The sequence below is a fragment of the Rana temporaria genome, chromosome 13 (genome assembly GCF_905171775.1).
Source record: "Rana temporaria chromosome 13, aRanTem1.1, whole genome shotgun sequence".
Lineage (NCBI taxonomy): Eukaryota > Metazoa > Chordata > Amphibia > Anura > Ranidae > Rana > Rana temporaria.
Window position 1 is genome coordinate 121613700 of NC_053501.1, and position 27916 is coordinate 121641615.

A 27916-nucleotide genomic window follows, 5' to 3' on the forward strand; every position below is an offset into this window, starting at 1 on the left:
ATATGGGGGTCCTCTCATGTACAGACATGTGACTCTATATATAGTATACACATATAGGGTACACAGGGGGTACAATGTGTATATATCACCCCTCCATACGATGGATGGGGTCCTCTCATGTACAGACTGGTGACTCTATATATAGTATACACATATAGGGTACACAGGGGGTACAAGGTGTATATATCACCCCTCCATACATTGGATGGGGGTCCTCTCATGTACAGACTGGTGACTCTATATATAGTATACACATATTGGGTACACGGGGGTACAAGGTGTATATATCACCCCTCCATACGGTGGATGGGGTCCTCTCATGTACAGACTGGTGACTCTATATATAGTATACACATATTGGGTACACGGGGGGTACAAGGTGTATATATGGGGGTCCTCTCATGTACAGACAAGGCTCGGACAGGCTGGTGTCTCCACACGTTTATTATTGTACAGATCGGCAGATTTACATACATTGACATTCCATTACTTTCTGACCTGTTATTGGATAGTAGGCGTTTTGTGTTCAGGCTCCGCCCACTTCCAGGTAGTTCTATGAGCCGGGCTCATCCATACACGTGTCCTGCATGGTATTCCATCATGTAAAGGTGACGTTCCTTCACAGAATGTACATAGAATGATGGAAGTTCTTTCGTAAAATAAAAGGAACATCCCGGCTCCCTCACCATTTGCACAACACGACCCTCATATTACAAGATCCTGTATTCCTCCATGAATTGGGTTGCAGGCTCATTGGATGGGAGCAGTCACATGATATTCAGAGCAGGGAGCGGCGTTGGTGACAAGCTGCGTGTATGTTGTGGACATCGTCGGTGGACTGTTGGCCTATCCTTGGTATGCTAAGGCGGTTCCTCTGGGGAAATTCCTTGGTGTAGACTTCCTGCTGGGACTGAGATTGGGCTCCGTGTATGGACAGATCTTCCTGTAGAAAGTTATTTCCTCTAAATTCGGCTTCGGCAGAAGACATACAGCTAAGTGGCCGGTGTGTTCTGCTGCTGGCGGCCTTTATAGTAAATTTGGGAAAGTTGGGTGAGTTTTCCATCTTAGAGTCCATGACATCAAAAGAATCTCCAATGCAATATGTTTGCATGCGCCTAACTGGGTTTTGGGACTGCTGACGATCTTTGGCTAGAGCCATTGCCGTATCGAAAGACACACTGGTGGCGTTCCTCCAGCTGCTTCTCCTTTTTGGGGTGCAGTCAATTCCTGATTCTGCAGGCTCTGAGCCAACAGCTTTGTCTGGTTTTGAGGACTTGGGTGTATCTCTGGTTGTGGATAATAAGGAACTAGCATGAAATTTACTCTTAAGAGCTGGGGGCAGCTTGGCAAACTGGGGTTTTGGTGGCACCACTGGGACAGATTTGACATGCTGAACCTTATTTGGGCTGACAGACAGTTTCATGGTGACACTTCCATCTGGGTTCATACTTGAGGATCCTGAGCTTTTCGATCTGGCTGGAGACTTGGTGGAGTTTGATGGTTGCTGCTCTTTGAAAGAAGAGATTTGGCTGTTTAGTAGTTGGGGTTGATGTGATCTATGGTGAGGAGTACCTGAAACCGGATCATATACCTGGAGGGTCATAGTTACTGTATCCGACAAACCGTCTTTTTGTATCATCTCATGGGGTGAGCCAAGGTCACATAGTGAGCTTTCACTGTCCTGCAATTGGTTCCCAATAGTGGATCCATCTTCTTCCCAAGAACTTGCTTCATTTTCCTGATGTAGATCCTCGGCTGTTTCAGGAAATACTATTTCCGCTGTTGGCTGAGGATTATTGTATATGGGGGTGTCTGATGGGCGGCATGGAGGTTCTTCTATATTCTCAGTAGTCTTTGGAGACAAATTATCCTCTACAATATTCAAATCTTCGGCACATTCCAAGCCAAGCCGGACTTTCTCAGAGTCGGGATCCATGTTTTTTTCCAGCAAAATGTCATCTTTGTCATGATGTTTAGGAGAGTCCAAGTTCTTCAATGTAAACTCATGTACCAGAGGGACATCACTACCATGACATTGAGGATCCGGTACCAGAGGGACATCACTACCATGACATTGAGGATCTGGTACCAAAGGGACATCACTACCATGACATTGAGGATCCGGTACCAGAGGGACATCACTACCATGACATTGAGGATCCTGTACCAGAGGGACATCACTACCATGACATTGAGGATCTGGTACCAGAGGGGCATCACTACCATGACATTGAGGATCCGGTACCAGAGGGGCATCACTACCATGACATTGAGGATCCTGTACCAGAGGGACATCACTACCATGACATTGAGGATCCTGTACCAGAGGGACATCACTACCATGACATTGAGGATCCGGTACCAGAGGGACATCACTACCATGACATTGAGGATCCTGTACCAGAGGGGCATCACTACCATGACATTGAGGATCCGGTACCAGAGGGACATCACTACCATGACATTGAGGATCCTGTACCAGAGGGACATCATTGTCATGACATTGAGGATCTGGTACCAGAGGGACATCACTACCATGACATTGAGGATCCGGTACCAGAGGGACATCACTACCATGACATTGAAGATCTGGTACCAAAGGGACATCACTACCATGACATTGAGGATCCGGTACCAGAGGGACATCACTACCATGACATTGAGGATCCGGTACCAGAGGGGCATCACTACCATGACATTGAGGATCTGGTACCAGAGGGGCATCACTACCATGACATTGAGGATCCGGTACCAGAGGGGCATCACTACCATGACATTGAGGATCCTGTACCAGAGGGACATCACTACCATGACATTGAGGATCCTGTACCAGAGGGACATCACTACCATGACATTGAGGATCCGGTACCAGAGGGACATCACTACCATGACATTGAGGATCCTGTACCAGAGGGACATCACCGTCATTATATTGAAGATCCAGTACTAGAGGGACATCACTGTCATGATATTGAAGATCCCGTACATCTGCCAGATCCAGGTTAATTACGGTTGGTTGATTCATCAGTAGCACTTCCTGACTGTATAGATCAAGCTCCTGCTGTTCTGGGCAATCCAAGTCTTTATTATTAAACTCAACCACCAGTGGAATGTCCTTGCTGTAATGTTCAGGGAGAAGTAAATCTGGAGAACATAAATGTAATAACATTGCTTCTAACTCCAGCATATCATCCTTTCTGCCAATGGCGCCATCTTGTAGTTTGAGAAGGACAGAGATTTCCTCCTGGCCCTTCTCCTCCACACTGTCTTTGTCCTCCAGATTGGGGCCTGGAGTTACATCTCCAGCATTGGAGCTCTCCGCTGTCTCCTTGCCTGGATTGTCTTCATGAACACAAGTTATATCATCTCTCTCTGTACAGTAGCCGGGTTCTTCAGTAGAACTGATGACCTCTGATGTCGCTCCATCTGATAGAATATATTGTGGACTGCACTGATTCTCCTTATCTCTTTGGGTATTGTTTGATCCATCAACCACGTCTGGCTGACTAATAGGCTTTTGGAAATCACACAGAGCTTTTTCCTGTCCATCTGTGGTTGTGTCAGGAGGTCCATCAGACGTCTTCTCCTCCATCCTTTCCTTCTCCTTGGGCCTCTTGCTTTGTTCTTTCTCTCCATGCTCAGTATTCCCTTCCTCCAGCCCATAAAGATCATTCGATTTCTCAGATAAGGGGCTCAGGTCATCATAAGCACTTAGATAAACATCTTCCAAGCTGTCATGCCAGGCCCTCAATGGGTCCTCACTGTCCAAGCAGCCTGCCGGAGTGAAGTACATCTGATCCAACTCATCTTCTGTACAGGGATCATCCTGGGGCGGCTCCACAGAAAACTCCTCCATCTGAATAATAAGAAAGGATATATATATTAGATTTAGTCCATCCTCCAGGGAATCGAGGGCGTGGTCACATAACATGAATTATTAATTAAGTGTCATCTTATGCCCTGTACACATGGGCGGAATTCCTGACGGAAAAAAGTTGGATGTTTTTTCCAACGGAATTCCGCTCAAGCTTGGCTTGCATACACACGGTCACACAAAAGTTCTCTGAGCTTTTGAGTGTTAAAGGAGTTGTAAAGGAAAAATTTATTTTTGCTCAAATGACTGTTTACAGGGTATAGAGACATAATACGATTAAAAATAGATAAGAAACAATCATATAATGTACCTTTAGTTTCAGTTTCGTTTTTGCATGTTATGCTGCCTCTGTGCTGTATAGAGCCATAGAGAAGTAAGGGTTTGAAAACAAACTAGAAGCTCCCAGTACTGTGGTGATCAGGAAACAGACAACCAGGAAGTGTCCAGAACAGAGAGGAATTACAGCAACATCAGAGCAAAAACGAACAATGATGACATGAAACCAGGACTGCAGTAAGGTAAAGGAAGCTATTTAGCTAAAAAAAAAAAAATTCCTTTAGTGACCCTTTAAGAACGTGGTGACGTATAACCCTACAACGAGGCGAGAAATAGAAGTTTAATGCTTCCGAGCATGCGTCGAATTGTTTCCGAGCATGCATGTTTTTTTGCGCATCGGAAAAGCATACAGACGATCGGATTTCCCGATAGGAATTTTTTCTGTCTGGAAAATTGAGAACCAGCTCTCAATCTTTTGCTGGCGGGAATTCCGACAGCAAAAGTCCGATGGAGCCTACACACGGTCGGATTTTCCGACGAAACGCTATACCCACCGGGTATAGCGTTCTGGAAGAGCTTGGTGAACTCGATGATGCCCTTCTACAAGGCGACCTATCTCTCCAGGGAGTGCAAGAAGAAGTTTAATAAGGTCTGGCGGTCCTGGTTTGATGCGGATGCCACTGCAGGTTAGAATGGAAGGCTGAACGGGGAGCTTCACTTCTAAATGACCTACTGTACATGTAAAACGGATGGGCATACCTATGCTGTAGTGGTGGAGGGGGGGCCGTGCGGGTCCCTTCTATGGCCATTCCCATGGCGGGGGTGGGATGCAGGCTGGGGAGTGTAGTTAATTAATGAGTTGTATACCTGCCAATAACTGTTTGTACTGCCGAATTGTACGTACCTGACTCTCATTTTTGCTGGTACTAATGCTGGAGGTGGTGGTGGACTGAGTAATGGGGCTACGGGAGGGAGGGGGGTGGTGGTCGGGGTTGTGGGGCATGTTTTTGGAGGCAGTTACCTATGTTAGGTAAGGTGTCAATGTTACGACCATGTTGGTCGCGAGAGACATGGTGTTGTGCCGTGGTACTCTCTTTTTTGTGTTTGTATGTCGTGTTGAAAAAATTTCAATAAAAATAATAAAAAATAAATAAAAATAGGGATAATATGGATAGACGCACAGTGTAGAGAGACTATGGCAACATGGACCCTAACGTCATTATTATTTATTGTGTATAGAACTGTCCCTTGTCTGCCTCCGAGAAGCAGAGATACGCTATGAGGGAATATTCCTAGATGTAGGCTCTGCTCAGAGTCCAGGACTTATTGTCTGAACTCAAGAGCTGACACTTCTTCTGGACAACACTTGCCTGAATGTTGTGTTGAAGATCATATTGTAGCATTTCGCTGTCCGCAGAGTATTCTGCTATTCGCTCTGTGGGGTTCTCCTCCGCAGAGTATTCTGCTATTCGCTCTGTGGGGTTCTCCTCCGCAGAGTATTCTGCTATTCGCTCTGTGGGGTTCTCCTCCGCAGAGTATTCCTCTGTTCTCTCTATAGGTTTCTCCTCCGCAGAGTATTCCTCTGTTCTCTCTATAGGTTTCTCCTCCGCAGAGTATTCCTCTGTTCTCTCTATAGGTTTCTCCTCCGCAGCTTTACAGACAGATTTTGTCTCATCGAGATTTGTGTCTTGGCTGTCCAGGAAAGAGAAGGTGTCTTGGACCTCCAGTGACATTCGATGTGTCTCAGTTTTCTGCTCACTCTCTTCTTCAATTGTGGATTCTGCACAGGAAACAGTGAAAATGACATCATCATTTTCCTTTCTTCAACATCTTCCCTATCCCTAAACCTATCGTTATCATACCCCTAACCTTATCCCTCCCCTTACCTTATCCCTCCCCTTACCTTATCCCTCCTCCTACCTTAACCCTCATCCTATCGTTATCATACCCCTAACCTTATCCCTCCCCTTACCTTAACCCTCATCCTATCGTTATCATACCCCTAACCTTATCCCTCCCCTTACCTTAACCCTCATCCTATCGTTATCATACCCCTAACCTTATCCCTCCCCTTACCTTAACCCTCATCCTATCGTTATCATACCCCTAACCTTATCCCTCCCCTTACCTTATCCCTCCTCCTACCTTATCCCTCCCCTTACCTTAACCCTCAAACCTTACCTTATCCCTCCCCTTACCTTAACCCTCATCCTATCGTTATCATACCCCTAACCTTATCCCTCCCCTTACCTTAACCCTCATCCTATCGTTATCATACCCCTAACCTTATCCCTCCCCTTACCTTAACCCTCATCCTATCGTTATCATACCCCTAACCTTATCCCTCCCCTTACCTTAACCCTCATCCTATCGTTATCATACCCCTAACCTTATCCCTCCCCTTACCTTAACCCTCATCCTATCGTTATCATACCCCTAACCTTATCCCTCCCCTTACCTTAACCCTCAAACCTAACCTTATCCCTCCCCTTACCTTATCCCTCCCCTTACCTTAACCCTCAAACCTAACTTTATCCCTCCCCTTACTTTAACCCTAAAACCTAACCTTATCCCTCAAACCTAACCTTATCTCTCATCTTATCTTCTTAACCCTCAAATCTAGTCTTATATCTTCCCTTACCTTAACCCTAAAACCTAACCTAATCCCTCCCCTTACCTTAAAGGATCACTAAAGGAAAAAAAAATTGGGCTAAAATGCACTGCTGTATCGTATAAAGTCTTAAAAGTTTATTGATTTTGTTTTAAAAATGGTGACAATGGATTAAATCTCTTCATATCTCTTACCTTCTTCTATCTACTTTCGTTTCTGCTTTTTACTTCCTCAATCTCTGCGCTCGTTCATGAGAGCGACGTCGCCGTCATGCTGGGAACTACATTTCCCAGAATGCTTTGCCCATCGCGCATGCGCAGTTAAAAAAAAAGCGGGACGCGCGCGCTGTATTAAAATTTAAATAACCCGCCCACTATACCTCCCACTATACCGCCCAACAATGAATAATCAAGCTATTCAACCCACCCACACAGCCAGCCAGCGATACACTGCACAAGACAGCAAGCAGCACCCACAGGGGAAAAACGTATTGCTAGAGAGGAGGTGCTGGGGTGTTACAGACACACCCTGTAATTCACACCTCCTTGCTGTCTGGAAGACGTACACAGCGTCCAGACGCAGAGAGTCTGCAGAGGAGGGGGCGAGCACGTTTCTCCACACAGCATTAATCCCCTCGCTCTGCTATGCTTTTCTCACACAGACAACCAGGAAGTGGGGAGTACAGAAAAGCCATACAAGAACATCTGAGCTAAAACCAACAATGAGGACATGAAAACAGCACTGCACTAAGGTAAGGGAAGCTATTTAGCTAATAAAATGTTTTCCTTTACTGACCCTTTAACCCTAAAACCTAACCTTATCCCTCCCCTTATCCTAACCCTCAAACCTAACCTTATCCCTCCCCCTACCTTAACCCTAAAACCTAACCTTATCCCTCCCCTTATCCTAACCCTCAAACCTAACCTTATCCCTCCCCCTACCTTAACCCTAAAACCTAACCTTATCCCTCCCCTTATCCTAACCCTCAAACCTAACCTGCTCTTTTCCCTTACCTTAACCCTAAAACCTAACCTTATCCCTCCCCTTATCCTAACCCTCAAACCTAACCTGCTCTTTTCCCTTACCTTAACCCTAAAACCTAACCTTATCCCTCCCCTTATCCTAACCCTCAAACCTAACCTGCTCTTTTCCCTTACCTTAACCCTAAAACCTAACCTTATCCCTCCCCTTATCCTAACCCTCAAACCTAACCTGCTCTTTTCCCTTACCTTAACCCTAAAACCTTACCTTATCCCTCCCCTTATCCTAACCCTCAAACCTAACCTGCTCTTTTCCCTTACCTTAACCGTCAAACCTAAATTTAACCCCTAAACTCCACTCTTATCCCTCCCCTTATGAGAGATAATATATTAATACATGAAGTAGCATTAATTCTTGGATTCAATAAGAAATAATCCTAAAACAAGAAACTACCTGGAGTGACTCCCTGTGACCATCAATATATTGTGTGTATAAAGCCCCCATCCCTCTGATTCATGGGGGTCACTGCTCTGTACAGCTCTTTCCTCTGCTTTAGCCGCCATTTTGGTTTACTGAAGGCGAATACATATTGCTATTATTTTTTAGATTTGGAGACAGGAAGTCAACGTTGACTATTCCGCCATCTTTTTTATATAGATTCTTTGTGAAAATGTTCTGAAAATGCACTGTTTAATATATAAATTAAAAGATATGATTTATTATTTTGTGTTATTTAAATAAAGCTTGTTCTTGGTTATAGTGAGTCATTGAATCTGTACATGGGGGCAGCCATTTGTACTCATAACATACTCTGGTTCTGCTTTACTCTTTGCAGCACTACTCATAGGTTCACTGCCCCTTCTCTCAATGCAACCCGCTGAAAACAATGCACTTACTGTATACCTGATATATCCTATCCTCATTTTTGCCCCCCTTTCCTTGCTGAAGCCCCCAAGGCGGACATCTCTTCTGCTCACCCCTTCGGTCTGGCCCTGACTCTGGGGTCTTGTTGAGGACACATTTAATATCATAGCTATGAGTCTGTATTAATAAGGTATCAGAGAAGTGACGGTCACCTTTAGGCTCGCTGTTCTCCTTGTCAATGTGAGACATCATAGTGAGTCTGACTTTGTCGGTGTCACTGCTGCCCATGAAGAGGTTTCCATCTAGGGAGAAGAGCCTCTCGGAGCTCCTGTGGAAGGAGGAATAGCTGAGACTTGGGCACTCCATCCCTCTGGTCAGCCGAGAAAGGTTGGATGTGATGTGGAAGGGCAGTGTTACGGAGAAGGGTCCGGAGATGTGGACTCCAACACATTTCTCTGCTCGGTTACGATTGTTCTTGGGTGATCGGCCTTGTGGAGTTGTCACCATGGAAGCCCTTCCTGATTTTGGTGTTGTTGGTTCTGATTTGGCCTGGCCTTCTTCCTCGTAGTCTCCATCGTGGGATTCCCCCGGCTGAGCCTGCTCGACTGCACCGGAAAATTCATAACCAGCTTCGTCCTTTTTGGACTCGGCCCAGAGACTTTCTCTTCGAAAAGGAACTTGATGTTTGGCCGATCTTCTTGTCAGGCCTCGCTGCTCCAAATCATTAGCTGTAAAGGGGGAAGAAGAAGAACCATTCAATGAAAGGATTAGTAAATATTTGCAGAGATGTAGTAACATGCAGCTGACGTCTGTTTTGGGTCAGTCCGACCTAAACTCAGTTATTGGGGTTTCTGGGGAGCTGAAGAACATTTTATCTTCTATCTGGGGGAAGTGATGTCATGTGATCTGGGAGGAGTTAAGGTTACATTTAAATATTGAGGATGTTGGGGGTATGGGGGATTACAATTTTTTTGATTTTCACGTTCTTTTGTGTTTCTGTTATTGTGATTCATGTGAAGATTCATAGAGAATGCAATGAGCAGATACTGATGACGTTCCATTCCCGGGAGAGATCTGATCACAGGTCATGGCCATTTGAGGGGATGCCATGTTGGAGCAGAAAGAGGAGACGGTAGGGGGGGAAACGAGCAAAGAATTGTGGGGACATATATGAAAACTTTAGGAAACGTATCCCACCAGACCCCAACTATAGCTGAAACATTGCTTTCTTTACTCACCATCCGCTGTGTATGGGACAGAGCTGAGGGAATCCATGCTTTTTGCTGGCCGCAGGTTCATTTTGTCTTCATCTAGAAGAAACATTTGAAACTATAATTTATAGAGGAACAAATGACCTGAAAACATCTGTTAGTGTAGGAGACCCTCTACTGATACCTCTTATGGGCTCCCAGCACTAATCTGCTTAGAAGTTACTGATGAGCAGAAGTGTTGCTGAGAGTCCACAGGAGGGCGCTGCTGTATCCAAACATTGTAGAGGGTCTATGGGGGAAGGGGGGATCAACAGTATCCAAAGGTCGTAGAGGGTCCATAGAAGGTTGCTGTAGTCGTAAAACTTTGTAAACAGGGGCCCTGTGGTATCAAAGATTGTAGTTTGTCCACAGGGACGTACTATAGTTTCCAAGGTTGTAGTCGGTTCACAAGAGGGCGCTACAGTTTCCAAACTCTGTAGAGTGTCCACAGGAGGATGCTGCAGTAGGTTTGGTGGAACAGGGGTTCAGACTGGTGGGATAAGTGTTAGGTTTGGTGGCACGGGTCCAGACTGGTGGGATAGGTGTTTTTGTTTTGGTGGCACATGGGTCCAGACTGGTGAGATAGGTGTTAGGTTTGGTGGCACAGGGGTCCAGACTGGTGGGATAAGTGTTAAGTTTGGCGACACAGGGGTCCAGACTGGTGGGATAGGTGTTAGGCTTGGCGACACAGGGGTCCAGACTGAGTGGGATAGGTGTTAGGCTTGGTGGCACAGGGGTCCAGACTGGTGGGATAAGTGTTAGGTTTGGTGGCACAGGGGTCCAGACTGGTGGGATAGGTGTTAGGCTTGGCGACACAGGGGTCCAGACTGAGTGGGATAGGTGTTAGGCTTGGTGGCACAGGGGTCCAGACTGGTGGGATAAGTGTTAGGTTTGGTGGCACAGGGGTCCAGACTGATGGGATAGGTGTTTTTGTTTTGGTGGCACATGGGTCCAGACTGGTGACATAGGTGTTAGGTTTGGTGGCACAGGGGTCCAGACTGGTGGGATAAGTGTTAGGTTTGGTGGCACAGGGGTCCAGACTGGTGGGATACGTGTTAAGTTTGGCGACACAGGGGTCCAGACTGGTGGGATAGGTGTTAGGCTTGGCGACACAGGGGTCCAGACTGAGTGGGATAGGTGTTAGGCTTGGTGGCACAGGGGTCCAGACTGGTGGGATAGGTGTTAGGTTGGTGGGGTAGGTGTTAGGTTTGGTGGCACAGGGGTCCAGACTGGTGGGATAGGTGTTAGGTTTGGTGGGACAGGGGTCCAGACTGGTGGGATAGGTGTTAGGTTTGGTGGCACAGGGGTCCAGACTGGTGGGATAGGTGTTAGGTTTGGTGGCACAGGGGTCCAGACTGGTGGGATAGGTGTTAGGTTTGGTGGCACAGGGGTCCAGACTGGTGGGATAGGCGTTAGGTAATAGAACAGGAGTTTGGATGGAATATATTCAGCAACAGCACCAACCTCAATGATCAGCCAAATGTTTCTAAATGAGGAAATACATGTAGAGGTGACCCAGTTGCAGGACTGTGCTGTAGAAATGTCCCGTTGCTCTTTGTAATAATATTTCCTGGTGGGAGGAGTCTTCTGTGCAATCTAAGAATGAAGAGTCGATATCTGGGGGACATGAGCCTGTGCTTGTATATTAATACTCTATGGGTTCTGGTATTTGACTGGAGGTCATAAATCATATATTCCTACAAATCTTCATTATTTAGAAAGTAAATATATGATAAAGAAGGAGGGGCCAAACCTTTCTCATCCTGCTTCGTTGTCTTGCGCTTGGAGTCGTTATTCGATCGGCCGAGGTTGAAGATGGATTTCCATTTCTTGGCTTTTAAAGAGCCTTTTCTCCTGCAAACAGTTATTGTCATTATTTGATTATTGTTGTGGTAAAATGTGAATGTAGTGGTCGGAGTGAGTGGTTGGTGGTTCTATGGACACCTTTCGGATGGAATAAGTAGGTAGTTTAGAGAATTATCACTCCAAAAGTGGCGCTGTGATTGAACCTCATTATAGGTTTTCACCCATAGTAACAATAAAGTCCACAAAGTAAAGTCCACCAAAGTTGTGCGATTGAGAGTGTTGAGATCCTCCCCCGTTGAGATAAATATCAATCACACACCACCTCGCATGCACTGGTGATCCCTCCCCCCCAGCACGGTGTAAACTCACCAAACCGCAAGGCCTCCCACTCTCGCGGCAGACTTCATAGGAGGTGACACGCCACTGACAGGCACAGACCCAGTCTACATGGGCTTTTCAGAGTGGGAATTTTGGGTATTACCTTTTGATGGTGGATCTTCATTGCAGGTTCAGGTTAACCCCTTCCACATTTCCAATAGCACCATTGTTTCACTTCTAACCGCAGGAATTTATCGTGTTGTTAGTTGTGGGTTTACATGTGTCTGTGACCCGCTTATTCTGCAACCAACAGTATTTTTGGGTCTGGTGCCCATTTGCATCTCTGTCCTGACAAGTGCCTCTACAATATTTTCTATATTGATACTCCAACCGAGTTAAAAAAAAAATTGACGGTACTGTCCCCCTTTTTTGTACCCCTGATGAAGGTGTGAAATCTGGAAACTCGTCGGGTATTGGGGACCATCACCCATCGGATAGTGCCACTGTCATCCATATGAATTGCTATTGTTGTTTTATGTTGTTTTTTTTTTTGTCACATGTACATTCTACAAGACATTTTATGTTTTTTAATCTTTATATAATAAATCACATTTTTGATATAAACCAGTGTGTGTGGTTTTCAAAGTGTCTTTTTAGGGGGGTTCTTTCTTGTTCTATCCAACCCAGGATGTACCCACAACACTGGGCATCTGACCTGGTGATAGCCTCTTCTTTTTCCCACTCTGATTGGTTGGCATAAAACACTTATGTGAATACCCCCTGTGACGAAGTCGGAAGTGACGAAACGCAGGTGATGTCAGATCCGGAAGTAGACGCAGAGCCAGTTGTGGGACCAACATATGACTATCACACAGAGAGACAGAGCCTGATGTCACCTTTGCTTTACAGGGATATCTCTGATTTGTTCACCTGATAATGGCCATGTATGAATCCTGGGGAGATACTTGGTGACATTCCATACCCAAACAGCTGGATATTCAAATAAGTGTTTTATGCCAGCCATAAGAGTGGGAGGCTTTGTGATTTGGTGAGTTTACACCGTGAACAGGGGGATCACCAGTGAACACGAGGTGGTGTGTGATTGATATTTATCTCAACGGGAGAAGATCTCAACACTTTCATTTGCAAGACTTTAATGGACTTTTTTTAATGGACTTTTTTGTTACTATGGGTGAAAACCTCTAATAAGGTTAAATCACTTACTTTGATTAGATTTTGATTATACGGTTTGATACACAAGCATGGTATCTCGGACCTTCTTTTGGATGCCAAGCATGGAAACAGAGCTGTGCAGGCCACACAACATTTCACCAACAGGATTACCACCCACATACTGTACATGTATTGAAGTAACACCTCTCCCATAGAGTGGTTTACATCTCATAGATATCATTGGGAAGGAATGCCCCACATGGATGGAGTTCATCACACCCACATGGTGCGGAAGAGCTGGGGACCAGTAGGACTGAAATATATTGAGGAACGGTGAGCGCAAGGAAGGCAGCTCGTTCAGCTCACATTGAAGTTTAAAGGGGCCGGATTATCCTTACAGAGACCTTGGTCAGAGATTTAGAATGGTGACTTACTTATGATCTGAGAACTCTATGATTGTGTGGTATGGTCGTATCTGTGGAGGCCCATCACCGTGGTTCAACATGCTTGGTAGGTTGTATGATAAAGAGCGATAATAGTCCTCAGGAACACACGCTGACCAGTTTGTCGTGGCTGAGGGGCTGTTCAGGTTTCCTGGTAACAAACACAAAGTTTATCATTTCACATAATAGTGCAGAGCGTGGGCCGAGGTGATGGGAGGGAGACAATACAAGGTGTGCATTGGTGGTGGTCTCAGGGACTTCATCATCTAGAGCAGTGGTTCTCAACCTGGGGGTCGAATCATGATTTGCCAGGGGTCACCGAATCCTGGGCTGTTACTGGAGACCGCCTCCGCCCAATCAGCCACTTCGCAGCCGCCCATTCAGTTCACGGTATGGTTGGGGGGCAGAGAAGTCAGCTGAAAGGTGAGGAATGTGAAGTGGGAGGGGCTGGAGGAGACCCTATCTCCTGATTTTGACACAGGTGTCACTGCTACGAGACACCATAAAGCCGGAGACACAACAAAGTCAGAGACACAGTGAGTAACACTACCTGTGATTTTAGTTGCCCATTAAAAGTCCCCACTACAGTTCTCAGACCAGCAGATGACCTTTATCAAGAGCACCTAAGTTGGCCAATCAGAACTCCCCCCAGCAATGCCACTCATCATCCCAAGTCCCCGCAAGCACTGCCATTGATCCCATTACCCCCACCAAGGAGTAAGAGAAGGAATGAAAATAGAGAATACATGTAAGGGAGAGGAAAGGGGGGAGGAACAAAGGAAAATAAAGAATAAGAGAAAGAACAAGATCCGTCTAGAGCTCACAGAACATTATTGAGTATTTTGTTGTTTTATGGCAAAAAAGCTATTTTGCTTAAATGGAGGAGTCCAGGGGCCCCGGAGGTTGCTTTTTGGAAAGGTTTGGTGAACGCAATGCTACCATATTATAAGGCTACGTATCTATCTAGGGGATGTGCTGGGAAATTCGAGAAGGTGTGGAGGGCCTGGTATGAATCAGACCAAACGGTTGGGTAAAATGATGGATACTTAATCCTTGTTGATACGTGTGTAAATTGTAGGGGGAACTCTTTGCAGGTGCATCGGAGATAAATGTATGTGACGTACCACTGGGGGGAGTGCAAATGTTAAATATGTCCTCAGTTACAGTATGGTTTGGTGGGGAGGGGGAACTGAGTAGGGGGGGATGGGAGGGGGGGGTGGGAGGGGTTTGATGGGGATTATGCCATCTGCGATGGCACTGTTATATGTTCCCGGTCATGTTGGCCGATAGGTAAGCTTGGCGGTGTGCCAAGGGATGTTGTCGTTGTATGTCTATAAAATCTTTAATAAACAGAAATTTTCAAATAAAAAAAAGAGAAAGAACAAGAAAACCGTCTGGAGAGGGGGATGGGGGGAAAAAAACAAGAAATTACGATAGAGAGAGATAAAAAGGGAAATAAAGATGGGAACATCCTAAAATGTGGAGTGGAAGGGACTCGGGGTGAGCTAAGTGTCTGAGGGTTTGGGGCGCAAATTACTTATCTTGCCTTGGATGCTGACAACCCACGCTACGAAAATATTTTTACTGTTAGGGGTCCCCACAATTTTATCAAGGGGTCACGGCACTAAAAGGGTTGAGAACCCCTGCTCCAGAGGCTTCTGAATGATCTCCCAATATTCTCACATCATTAACGAATAATCTGAAAACTGAACAATGACATCATCATCTATATACCCATCTATATACCCACCATCACCGGAGACAATTCCAAATAACTGCTCCACGTGGGTCAGAATAAATTCCACCACAATAGACTGGACTCGGACCTCCATGAAGGCTGCCGTGCCATTAAACCCAGATGACTCGATGTCCTTGGACCTGCACAGTAATAACAATTATTAGATGAATCCTTCAGTTCTATATGACTTTGCTTGAGGAATAACATTGTTTATGTTAGAAGCTAAGTACAGCCGATTGGATCTATGGCTGCTTTGACCTTTGTTTCCATTTCATATTTATTTTCCAAGAACGATCATATGGAAGCAATTCCGGAACGTAGAGCTGGAGTAGGAACAACCTCTATGGATAGGGGGCCTGATCATGGAAGATGATCCACACATGGGCTGCTCCTTCTTACCTCAGAAGATTTGGTGCCCACACGATGGCCAGGTTCCTGGTATGCATGTTGGTTTGTGCGCTGAATGAAGCCACATGGATCAGATGTTTCATGAGATACTCCAGAGTCCTGTTAGATACACATAATAATGTATTTATTGGAGGAGGGTGAAGGAAGGGATCACATGGAGAAGAACTCCCATCCTGCTTTGTCACTGAAAAGTTTAATATAAAAAAAGACATTTTCAGATCTGATCCCTCCTGAGATAAGGGTTTATGGATATATTGGAGGTGGATGTGATGGCTCTTAGTGGACATTTTAGTGAAGACTTTCCTGGTTCAGCCAATTTAGCGGGTTCTTCTGAAAACATTGATAATCAGTGGGGTACAAAGCCAGTACAAGGGGGCGGGGGGGGCGGAAGGGGCAGATGCCCTGGGCGGTACAATTTATTTGGTGTGGGGGGCGCAGGACTGGAGTGATTGCTCGGAAGGTTCCTGCCGCTATCACCTGCACTTGTAACGATGTGCCGAGTGCGCTGAGTCCTACACACCTGACACAAGTCTACGCAGACAAGCTTTTCATTTGCCTTGCACCCTGTCAGCGGAGATTCTACCCCTGACAGGCACTCTGTACTGTAGTCCCGCCCGGTGTGACGTCACCAGCTAGGAGGAGAGCGCAACGTGATGGGAGGAGAAAAGAGCGTAGTGTGATGGGAGGAGCAGAGAGTGCAGCGTGATGGGAGGAGGAGCAGGGGATCAGACCTCCCACCGGGATGGGAGGAGCAGAGAGTGCAGCGTGATGGGAGGAGCAGAGAGTGCAGCGTGATAGGAGGAGTAGAGAGCGCAGCTTGAACTGCCACGTAGAGAAGCTGAGGAGGAGGGACTAAGCTCTGCAATGTGCAAGATCTTAAGTAAGCCCATGCTAGTATTAATACATTGTAGTAAATCATCTACTTAGTTTCAGGGTTATGGGGTGGGCGGTGGCGTTTGGGGGGGGCACAGTTTGCCATCTTCGCCCTGGGCACCAAATGGCCTTGTCCCAGCACTGGTGGGGTAACCCAAGCAGGCTAGGCAGATGCCATCCCCGGACAATGTGCTCTCATGGTAACAGATTCGGCCATCAATCATTAATGCATAAATTGCTGCACACTTGAGGCACCAACCAGATTGTTGTAGATATTGAAGAAGCCGTCTTAGTAGTGGAACTTTTTCATTGATTTAGGATGGATGTCAGGGAGACGGCGTGCTGGTAGGGTTGGCACTGTACCTGTAATGGGGAAGAGGAAGCTCCTTCAACACGTCTCTGATCTTTATTAAACGTTGTTCTTCCAGTTGTATGGCCACCGCATCCTTCAGTAGGAGGAAAAAGGTTTCTGTTAATTCACAGGAATGAATGTCTTCATTTCATGGGTACAAGTGATGACCCCTATTCTTCTTCCCTCCTGGAGAGTTTCTCTAGATTATCCTTTTCTCGGCCTCCTTACCGTATGGCAGGGGTTCTCAACCTTTTAGTGCCGTGACCCCTTGATAACATTTCCCAAGTTGTGGGGACCGCTAACAGTAAAATTTTCGTAGCGTAGGTTGTCAGCAACCGGGGCAAGACAAGTAATTTGCACCCCTAACCCACGGACATTTAGCGATACCTGAGTCTTTTTAATGGCAACTATAATCGCAGGTAGTGTCACTCACTGTTTCTCCCACTTTGTGGTGTCTCATAGCAGTGACACCTGTGCTGAAATCAGGAGATAGGGTCTCCTCCAGCCCCTCCCACTTCACATTCCTCACCAGTCAGCTGACCTCTTTGCCCCCCAGCCATGCTGTGAACTGAATGGGCACCTGATAAGAGGCTGAGTGGGTGGCTGCAGGCTCCAGGAACAGCCCAGCTGGGCAGCCAAAGGCTTCAGGAACAGCCCGGCTGGGTGGCCGCAAGAAGTCTGGGAGAGTTGTGCGGGCTTCAGAACCAGCCCAGGATTCGGTGACCCCTGGCAAATCATAATTCGACCCCCGAGGGGGTCCCGAACCCCAGGTTGAGCACCATTGCCCTAGAGGAACCATTGAAGTAATTCTCTTCTCAGGTCTCGGGGAATCCTGCTAAAAACTCCTTCATCAGAGGTCAGTGGGAGGAAGCACCCCATGGGTCAAATGCAGCCAGTTCAGCAGGAACTGGACACATTTCGATCTGGGTGTAGTCCTCTCTGTTCAACAGAAGTTGATCGTTAGACAACCTCGAACAGTCCTGCTGGAAAACCAGCATTCGATCAGCAGCTACAGCCAATGGCTGCAGTGCTGATCATTGTATTCTGACAGGAGAGAAGTCCGCGCTGTCAGAATATAATAGTACCGCGGGGAGAATTCCTGCTTCCACCTCGCTCGTTTGGATGCCGGAATATGTGAGGTTTTTTTGTTCAGCCTGCTGGTTGAAGGAAGAAAACCTTGCCATGTGTACCCCGCTTTACAGACAGCTAGACTGGTTGTTGGGGTCTTGCTTCTGGTTCCACCAAGTGGTATCGGCCCTGGAACTATTAGCTAGATTCAGAAAGGGCGTCCTAACTTTGCGGCGGCGTAGTGTATCGTGTTTACACTACGCCGCCGTAAGTTAGCGAGGCAAGTACATGATTCACAAAGTACTTGCCTGCTAAGTTACGGCGGCGTAGTGTAAATCGGGCGGGCGTAATGGCGCCTAATTCAAATTTAGTTGAGGGGGGCGTGTTTTATGTTAATGGGGCTTGACCTGACGTGATTGACGTATTTTACGAACGGCGCATTCGCCATCCGCCTACATTTCCCAGTGTGCATTGCGGCAAAGTACGCCACACGGTCCTATTGATTACAACGTGGACGTAAATGACGTAAAACCCTATTCACGGACGACTTACGCAAACGACGTAAAATTTTCAAATTTCGACACGGGAACGGCGGCCATACTTAACATTACTATTCCAGCTATTTGATGGAATAACTTTAGGCCTGCTAATGCGTTACGTAAACGGCGTATCTGTACTGCGTCGGCCAGGCGTACGTTCGTGAATAGGCGTATCTAGTGATTTACATATTCTACGCCGACCGCAATGGAAGCGCCACCTAGCAGTCAGCCTAAAAATTACACTTTAGGATACGACGGTGTAAGACACTTACGCCGCTCGTACCTGAGCCTAATTTAAGCGTATCTGGTTACCAGAATACGCTTAAATTAGCGCTGACGCAAATTCAGACTTAGGCTGGCGTATCTACTGATAATCTACTGATACGCCAGCCTAAGTCTCTCTGAATCTAGCTATATGTCACCATCAGATTTCAGATCAATCAGACAAAATATAAGGGAACCCCAGAAACCTCTGGAGGAGAACTGGCCGAGAATGTTCTAGACCAGCGGTCTCCAAACTTCTCAGTACAAGGAAAGGTGAAACCATTGATTTATCAGATTTGGGGCTTCAGACTCATGTTACATGATTCTGTGCTCCAGTGTGTGTGGGTGGGGCTCCAGTGTGTGTGGATGGGGCTATTAAAACCTCATATAGGGTGGAGCTAAACCCTGGGAACACTGTTTTGCAGTCACACAGGGCTATTTAGAAGGTGAAGGTGAGGACACTGGAAGACATAGGGATTCCGGTGCTGATGAATATTGCCATGCTCGGGGGACCTGATGATTGAACATTGTAGTGATGGTAAGAGATCTGATACTCACAGCAAACTTGTCATAGAGTTGGTAGGTGAGCAGCGGGTTGGGCAGTTCTCGGAAGTAGGCCTTGCACAGGGAGCTGACGCAGTGCACATCCTGTAGGTAAGGACTCTTATTTAGATCTGGAAGTCGCTCCAAATCAAACTCTTGTCTGTAGGAAAACACACGATGTCATGTGATATAAGACCCAAAACACGTGTCACATGACCAGCGTCCATCCCCCGGACTCACCGTAATTTCTGAACATTGGAGGAAATGCCACACAACCGATAAATGCCGTCCACAATGCCGTGTTCTTCTACGAATTCCGTGCAGCTTTTCAGAACCTGAGGAACTGATCAGCACCACATCAGTTCCATAGAAAAATTCTGTAACCTTCGAAAATCTGCCAATCCTGCCCCTTCCAGGCACCCGTGACCCCACCTCTGGCTCTTCCAGGTGTCTGCCACCCCACCTCTGGCTCTTCCAGGTGTCTGTCACCCCATGGTCTACAGTTCCAGGTGTCTTTCACCCCACCGCTGGCTCTTCCAGGTGTATGCCACCCCACCTCTGGCTCTTCCGGGTGTCTGCCACCCCACCACTGACTCTTCCAGGTGTCTGCAATCCCATGGTCTACAGTTCCAGGTGTCTGTCATCCCATGGTCTACAGTTCCAGGTGTCTGTCACCCCACCGTTGACTCTTCTAGTCGTTTGCCACCCCACCTCTGGCTCTTCCGGGTGTCTGCCACCCCACCGCTGACTCTTCCAGGTGTCTGCAATCCCATGGTCTACAGTTCCAGGTGTCTGTCATCCCATGGTCTACAGTTCCAGGTGTCTGTCATCCCATGGTCTACAGTTCCAGGTGTCTGTCACCCCACCGCTGACTCTTCCAGGTGTCTGCAATCCCATGGTCTACAGTTCCAGGTGTCGGCAATTCCATGGTCTACAGTTCCAGGTGTCTGTCATCCCATGGTCTACAGTTCCGGGTGTCTGTCATCCCATGGTCTACAGTTCCAGGTGTCTGTCAACCCATGGTCTACAGTTCCAGGTGTCTGCAATCCCATGGTCTACAGTTCCAGGTGTCTGTCATCCCATGGTCTACAGTTCCAGGTGTCTGCAATCCAATGGTCTACAGTTCCAAGTGTCTGTCATCCCATGGTCTACAGTTCCAAGTGTCTGTCATCTCATGGTCTACAGTTCCAGGTGTCTGCAATCCCATGGTCTACAGTTCCTGGTGTCTGTCATCCCATGGTCTACAGTTCCTGGTGTCTGTCATCCCATGGTCTACAGTTTCTGGTGTCTGTCATCCCATGGTCTACAGTTCCAGGTGTCTGCAATCCCATGGTCTACAGTTCCAAGTGTCTGTCATCCCATGGTCTACAGTTCCAAGTGTCTGTCATCCCATGGTCTACAGTTCCAAGTGTCTGTCATCCCATGGTCTACAGTTCCAGGTGTCTGCAATCCCATGGTCTACAGTTCCAAGTGTCTGTCATCCCATGGTCTACAGTTCCAGGTGTCTGCAATCCCATGGTCTACAGTTCCAAGTGTCTGTCATCCCATGGTCTACAGTTACTGGTGTCTGTCATCCCATGGTCTACAGTTTCTGGTGTCTGTCATCCCATGGTCTACAGTTCCAGGTGTCTGCAATCCCATGGTCTACGGTTCCAAGTGTCTGTCATCCCATGGTCTACAGTTCCTGGTGTCTGTCATCCCATGGTCTACAGTTTCTGGTGTCTGTCATCCCATGGTCTACAGTTCCAGGTGTCTGCAATCCCATGGTCTACAGTTCCAAGTGTCTGTCATCCCATGGTCTACAGTTCCAAGTGTCTGTCATCCCATGGTCTACAGTTCCAGGTGTCTGTCATCCCAAGGTCTACAGTTCCAGGTGTCTGCAATCCCATGGTCTACAGTTCCAGGTGTCTGTCATCCCATGGTCTACAGTTCCAGGTGTCTGCAATCCCATGGTCTACAGTTCCAAGTGTCTGTCATACCATGGTCTACAGTTCCAGGTGTCTGCAATCCCATGGTCTACAGTTCCAAGTGTCTGTCATCCCATGGTCTACAGTTCCTGGTGTCTGTCATCCCATGGTCTACAGTTCCAGGTGTCTGTCATCCCATGGTCTACAGTTCCAAGTGTCTGTCATCCCATGGTCTACAGTTCCAGGTGTCTGTCATCCCATGGTCTACAGTTCCAGGTGTCTGTCATCCCATGGTCTACAGTTCCTGGTGTCTGTCATCCCATGGTCTACAGTTCCAGGTGTCTGTCATCCCATGGTCTACAGTTCCAGGTGTCTGTCATCCCATGGTCTACAGTTCCCGGTGTCTGTCATCCCATGGTCTACAGTTCCAGGTGTCTGCAATCCCATGGTCTACAGTTCCAAGTGTCTGTCATCCCATGGTCTACAGTTGCTGGTGTCTGTCATCCCATGGTCTACAGTTCCAGGTGTCTGTCATCCCATGGTCTACAGTTCCAGGTGTCTGTCATCCCATGGTCTACAGTTCCAGGTGTCTGTCATCCCATGGTCTACAGTTCCTGGTGTCTGTCATCCCATGGTCTACAGTTCCAGGTGTCTGTCATCCCATGGTCTACAGTTCCTGGTGTCTGTCACCCCATGGTCTACAGTTCCAGGTGTCTGTCATCCCATGGTCTACAGTTCCAGGTGTCTGTCATCCCATGGTCTACAGTTCCTGGTGTCTGTCATCCCATGGTCTACAGTTCCAGGTGCCAGTCACCCCATGGTCTACAGTTCCAGGTGTCTGTCACCCCATGGTCTACAGTTCCTGGTGTCTGTCATCCCATGGTCTACAGTTCCAGGTGCCAGTCACCCCATGGTCTACAGTTCCAGGTGCCAGTCACCCCATGGTCTACAGTTCCAGGTTTCTGCCATCGAATGGTGTCTGTCATCCCATGGTCTACAGTTCCAGGTGTCTGTCATCCCATGGTCTACAGTTCCAGGTGCCAGTCACCCCATGGTCTACAGTTCCAGGTGCCAGTCACCCCATGGTCTACAGTTCCAGGTTTCTGCCATCGAATGGTGTCTGTCATCCCATGGTCTACAGTTCCAGGTGCCAGTCACCCCATGGTCTACAGTTCCAGGTGTCTGTCACCCCATGGTCTACAGTTCCTGGTGTCTGTCATCCCATGGTCTACAGTTCCAGGTGCCAGTCACCCCATGGTCTACAGTTCCAGGTGTCTGTCATCCCATGGTCTACAGTTCCAGGTGCCAGTCACCCCATGGTCTACAGTTCCAGGTGCCAGTCCCCCCTTGGTCTACAGTTCCAGGTTTCTGCCATCGAATGGTGTCTGTCATCCCATGGTCTACAGTTCCAGGTGTCTGTCATCCCATGGTCTACAGTTCCAGGTGTCTGTCATCCCATGGTCTACAGTTCCCGGTGTCTGTCATCCCATGGTCTACAGTTCCAGGTGTCTGCAATCCCATGGTCTACAGTTCCAAGTGTCTGTCATCCCATGGTCTACAGTTCCTGGTGTCTGTCATCCCATGGTCTACAGTTCCAGGTGTCTGTCATCCCATGGTCTACAGTTCCTGGTGTCTGTCATCCCATGGTCTACAGTTCCTGGTGTCTGTCATCCCATGGTCTACAGTTCCAGGTGTCTGTCATCCCATGGTCTACAGTTCCTGGTGTCTGTCATCCCATGGTCTACAGTTCCAAGTGTCTGTCATCCCATGGTCTACAGTTCCTGGTGTCTGTCATCCCATGGTCTACAGTTCCGGGTGCCAGTCACCCCATGGTCTACAGTTCCAGGTGTCTGTGACCCAGTGCCTGCCCTTCCAAGTGCCTATGATCCCATTGTACTCGGGTCCTGCCCGCTCAAAACGGGTCTGCATTGTCTGGGTACTCGGGTCATATCTGCTCACAGTGATTGGGGCCTGCGTTATCTGGGTACTCAGGTCATGTCTGCTCACAGTGATTGGGGCCTGCGTTGTCTGGGGCTCGAGTCATGTCTGCTCACAGTGATTGGGGCCTGCGTTGTCTGGGGCTCGAGTCATGTCTGCTCACAGTGATTGGGGCCTGCGTTGTCTGGGTGCTCGAGCCATGTCTGCTCACAGTGATTGGGGCCTGCGTTGTCTGGGTACTCAGGTCATGTCTGCTCACAGTGATTGGGGCCTGCGTTGTCTGGGTGCTCGGGTCATGTCTGCTCACAGTGATTGGGGCCTGCGTTGTCTGGGTACTCGAGTCATGTCTGCTCACAGTGATTGGGGCCTGCGTTGTCTGGGTACTCGAGTCATGTCTGCTCACAGTGATTGGGGCCTGCGTTGTCTGGGGCTCGAGTCATGTCTGCTCACAGTGATTGGGGCCTGCGTTGTCTGGGTACTCGAGTCATGTCTGCTCACAGTGATTGGGGCCTGCGTTGTCTGGGTACTCGAGTCATGTCTGCTCACAGTGATTGGGGCCTGTGTTGTCTGGGTACTCGAGTCATGTCTGCTCACAGTGATTGGGGCCTGTGTTGTCTGGGTACTCGAGTCATGTCTGCTCACAGTGATTGGGGCCTGCGTTGTCTGGGTACTCGAGTCATGTCTGCTCACAGTGATTGGGGCCTGCGTTGTCTGGGTACTCGAGTCATGTCTGCTCACAGTGATTGGGGCCTGCGTTGTCTGGGGCTCGAGTCATGTCTGCTCACAGTGATTGGGGCCTGCGTTGTCTGGGGCTCGAGTCATGTCTGCTCACAGTGATTGGGGCCTGCGTTGTCTGGGTACTCGAGTCATGTCTGCTCACAGTGATTGGGGCCTGCGTTGTCTGGGTACTCGAGTCATGTCTGCTCACAGTGATTGGGGCCTGCGTTGTCTGGGGCTCGAGTCATGTCTGCTCACAGTGATTGGGGCCTGCGTTGTCTGGGTACTCGAGTCATGTCTGCTCACAGTGATTGGGGCCTGCGTTATCTGGGTACTCAGGTCATGTCTGCTCACAGTGATTGGGGCCTGCGTTGTCTGGGTGCTCGGGTCATGTCTGCTCACAGTGATTGGGGCCTGCGTTGTCTGGGTACTCAGGTCATGTCTGCTCACAGTGATTGGGGCCTGCGTTGTCTGGGTGCTCGGGTCATGTCTGCTCACAGTGATTGGGGCCTGCGTTGTCTGGGTACTCAGGTCATGTCTGCTCACAGTGATTGGGGCCTGCGTTGTCTGGGTGCTCGGGTCATGTCTGCTCACAGTGATTGGGGCCTGCGTTGTCTGGGTGCTCGAGTCATGTCTGCTCACAGTGATTGGGGCCTGCGTTGTCTGGGTGCTCGGGTCATGTCTGCTCACAGTGATTGGGGCCTGCGTTGTCTGGGTACTCAGGTCATGTCTGCTCACAGTGATTGGGGCCTGCGTTGTCTGGGTACTCAGGTCATGTCTGCTCACAGTGATTGGGGCCTGCGTTGTCTGGGTGCTCGGGTCATGTCTGCTCACAGTGATTGGGGCCTGCGTTGTCTGGGTACTCAGGTCATGTCTGCTCACAGTGATTGGGGCCTGCGTTGTCTGGGTGTTTGGGTCATGTCTGCTCACAGTGATTGGGGCCTGTGTTGTCTGGGGCTCGAGTCATGTCTGCTCACAGTGATTGGGGCCTGCGTTGTCTGGGTGCTCGGGTCATGTCTGCTCACAGTGATTGGGGCCTGCGTTGTCTGGGTGCTCGGGTCATGTCTGCTCACAGTGATTGGGGCCTGCGTTGTCTGGGGCTCGAGTCATGTCTGCTCACAGTGATTGGGGCCTGCGTTGTCTGGGGCTCGAGTCATGTCTGCTCACAGTGATTGGGGCCTGCGTTGTCTGGGTGCTCGGGTCATGTCTGCTCACAGTGATTGGGGCCTGCGTTGTCTGGGGCTCGAGTCATGTCTGCTCACAGTGATTGGGGCCTGCGTTGTCTGGGTACTCGGGTCATGTCTGCTCACAGTGATTGGGGCCTGCGTTGTCTGGGTGCTCGAGTCATGTCTGCTCACAGTGATTGGGGCCTGCGTTGTCTGGGTGCTCGGGTCATGTCTGCTCACAGTGATTGGGGCCTGCGTTGTCTGGGTGCTCGAGTCATGTCTGCTCACAGTGATTGGGGCCTGCGTTGTCTGGGTACTCGAGTCATGTCTGCTCACAGTGATTGGGGCCTGCGTTGTCTGGGTGCTCGAGTCATGTCTGCTCACAGTGATTGGGGCCTGCGTTGTCTGGGTACTCGAGTCATGTCTGCTCACAGTGATTGGGGCCTGCGTTGTCTGGGTACTCGAGTCATGTCTGCTCACAGTGATTGGGGCCTGCGTTGTCTGGGTACTCGAGTCATGTCTGCTCACAGTGATTGGGGCCTGCGTTGTCTGGGTACTCGGGTCATGTCTGCTCACAGTGATTGGGGCCTGCGTTGTCTGGGTACTCGAGTCATGTCTGCTCACAGTGATTGGGGCCTGCGTTGTCTGGGTACTCGGGTCATGTCTGCTCACAGTGATTGGGGCCTGCGTTGTCTGGGTACTCGAGTCATGTCTGCTCACAGTGATTGGGGCCTGCGTTGTCTGGGTACTCGAGTCATGTCTGCTCACAGTGATTGGGGCCTGCGTTGTCTGGGTACTCGAGTCATGTCTGCTCACAGTGATTGGGGCCTGCGTTGTCTGGGTACTCGGGTCATGTCTGCTCACAGTGATTGGGGCCTGCGTTGTCTGGGTACTCGAGTCATGTCTGCTCACAGTGATTGGGGCCTGCGTTGTCTGGGTGTTTGGGTCATGTCTGCTCACAGTGATTGGGGCCTGCGTTGTCTGGGGCTCGGGTCATGTCTGCTCACAGTGATTGGGGCCTGCGTTGTCTGGGGCTCGGGTCATGTCTGCTCACAGTGATTGGGGCCTGCGTTGTCTGGGTGCTCGAGTCATGTCTGCTCACAGTGATTTCTGGTGGACGTGTTTCTCCATCCAGTAGATATGTAAGTAAACAGCCTTCCTCTTTTTTTCCATAACCTATACTCCCCTATTGTCATCCTCATCCGGAGTCCTCATACTAAATTATCCTCATCCTCAGTCATCATCCTCAGTCATCCTCATCCTCAGTCATCATCCTCAGTCTTCCTCATCCTCAGTCTTCCTCATCCTCAGTCTTCCTCATCCTCAGTTATCCTCATCCTCAGTCATCCTCATCCTCAGTCATCCTCATCCTCAGTCTTCCTCATCCTCAGTCATCCTCATCCTCAGTCATCCTCAGTCATCCTCATCCTCAGTCTTCCTCATCCTCAGTCATCCTCATCCTCAGTCTTCCTCATCCTCAGTCTTCCTCATCCTCAGTCATCCTCATCCTCAGTCATCCTCAGTCATCCTCATCCTCAGTCTTCCTCATCCTCAGTTATCCTCATCCTCAGTCATCCTCATCCTCAGTCTTCCTCATCCTCAGTCTTCCTCATCCTCAGTCATCCTCATCCTCAGTCATCCTCAGTCATCCTCATCCTCAGTCTTCCTCATCCTCAGTCATCCTCATCCTCAGTCTTCCTCATCCTCAGTCTTCCTCATCCTCAGTCTTCCTCATCCTCAGTCATCCTCATCCTCAGTCATCCTCATCCTCAGTCTTCCTCATCCTCAGTCTTCCTCATCCTCAGTCATCCTCATCCTCAGTCATCCTCAGTCATCCTCATCCTCAGTCTTCCTCATCCTCAGTCATCCTCATCCTCAGTCTTCCTCATCCTCAGTCTTCATCAGTCATCCTCATCCTCAGTCTTCCTCATCCTCAGTCTTCCTCATCCTCAGTCTTCCTCATCCTCAGTCATCCTCATCCTCAGTCTTCCTCATCCTCAGTCTTCATCAGTCATCCTCATCCTCAGTCTTCCTCATCCTCAGTCTTCCTCATCCTCAGTCATCCTCATCCTCAGTCTTCCTCATCCTCAGTCTTCATCAGTCATCCTCATCCTCAGTCTTCCTCATCCTCAGTCATCCTCATCCTCAGTCTTCCTCATCCTCAGTCATCCTCATCCTCAGTCTTCCTCATCCTCAGTCTTCCTTTTCCTTTCCATCTCACATGAGTGACTTACCTTCGTGGCCTGAGAGTTGGAGATGCTCCATCAAATCGCACCCAAAGACTTTGTCCTTCACGATCTTCTTCTTCACCTTCTGCTTGGCCTTCATGGCTCGGGACATGGCGGAAGACTTCAGATTTCCGGCCCGTTGACGTTGGGCGATGGAGTCACCAAGCCCACCAGGAGCGGCCCATACCTTCCAGCGGTGGCTCGGCGCTCCCCACCGACGTTGTGCAGATTAGAAGAGAAATTCGATGTGTAAAGGAAGTGGTCGGGTAGAGGAAGCAGTTGTGTTACAGAAATGATCACCAGCCTTGACGTGAAGAGCGTTGCACTAACTCCTCCTGCACCATTTCTGCTCTGAATGTTCTGATCGAAGGTTTAGAGGAAGCGCAAGCAAGTGTCGCGAAAACCACATCCTGTTTAGAGCATCACCCAAACCGCAGAACATGTTCACAGAGCAGAGCCACTCCTAGCCTGAGCACCTGTCATTGTGGACGATCGACACGGCCAATCACGGCCTCCAACTGGCAAATAAAGATTTGGGGCCAGATTCAGATAGGTGAGCGGATCTTTAGATCTCATTTA

At 48.6% G+C, this 27916-nt stretch overlaps 1 protein-coding gene across 2 annotated transcripts; it reads right to left on the minus strand.

Annotated features, from left to right (window-relative positions):
- Window positions 1-426: 426 nt before the first annotated feature.
- Window positions 427-27778, minus strand: ARHGAP30 (Rho GTPase activating protein 30). Of its 2 annotated transcripts, XM_040333486.1 has the most exons (14): window positions 27344-27778; window positions 19622-19724; window positions 19397-19541; window positions 16979-17061; window positions 15734-15841; window positions 15347-15474; window positions 13588-13747; window positions 11610-11710; window positions 9845-9916; window positions 8819-9334; window positions 5794-5930; window positions 5521-5754; window positions 3528-3856; window positions 427-3347 (listed from the first exon to the last, which is right to left on the minus strand). In XM_040333486.1, the coding sequence occupies exons 1-14, from the start codon at window positions 27447-27449 to the stop codon at window positions 779-781; spliced, it is 4791 nt and encodes a 1596-aa protein (XP_040189420.1). In that variant the 5' UTR covers window positions 27450-27778; the 3' UTR covers window positions 427-778. The 2 variants fall into 2 exon arrangements, with proteins under 2 accessions (XP_040189420.1, XP_040189419.1); XM_040333485.1 differs by having other exon boundaries at window positions 5521-5930; window positions 27344-27775.
- Window positions 27779-27916: the final 138 nt, after the last annotated feature.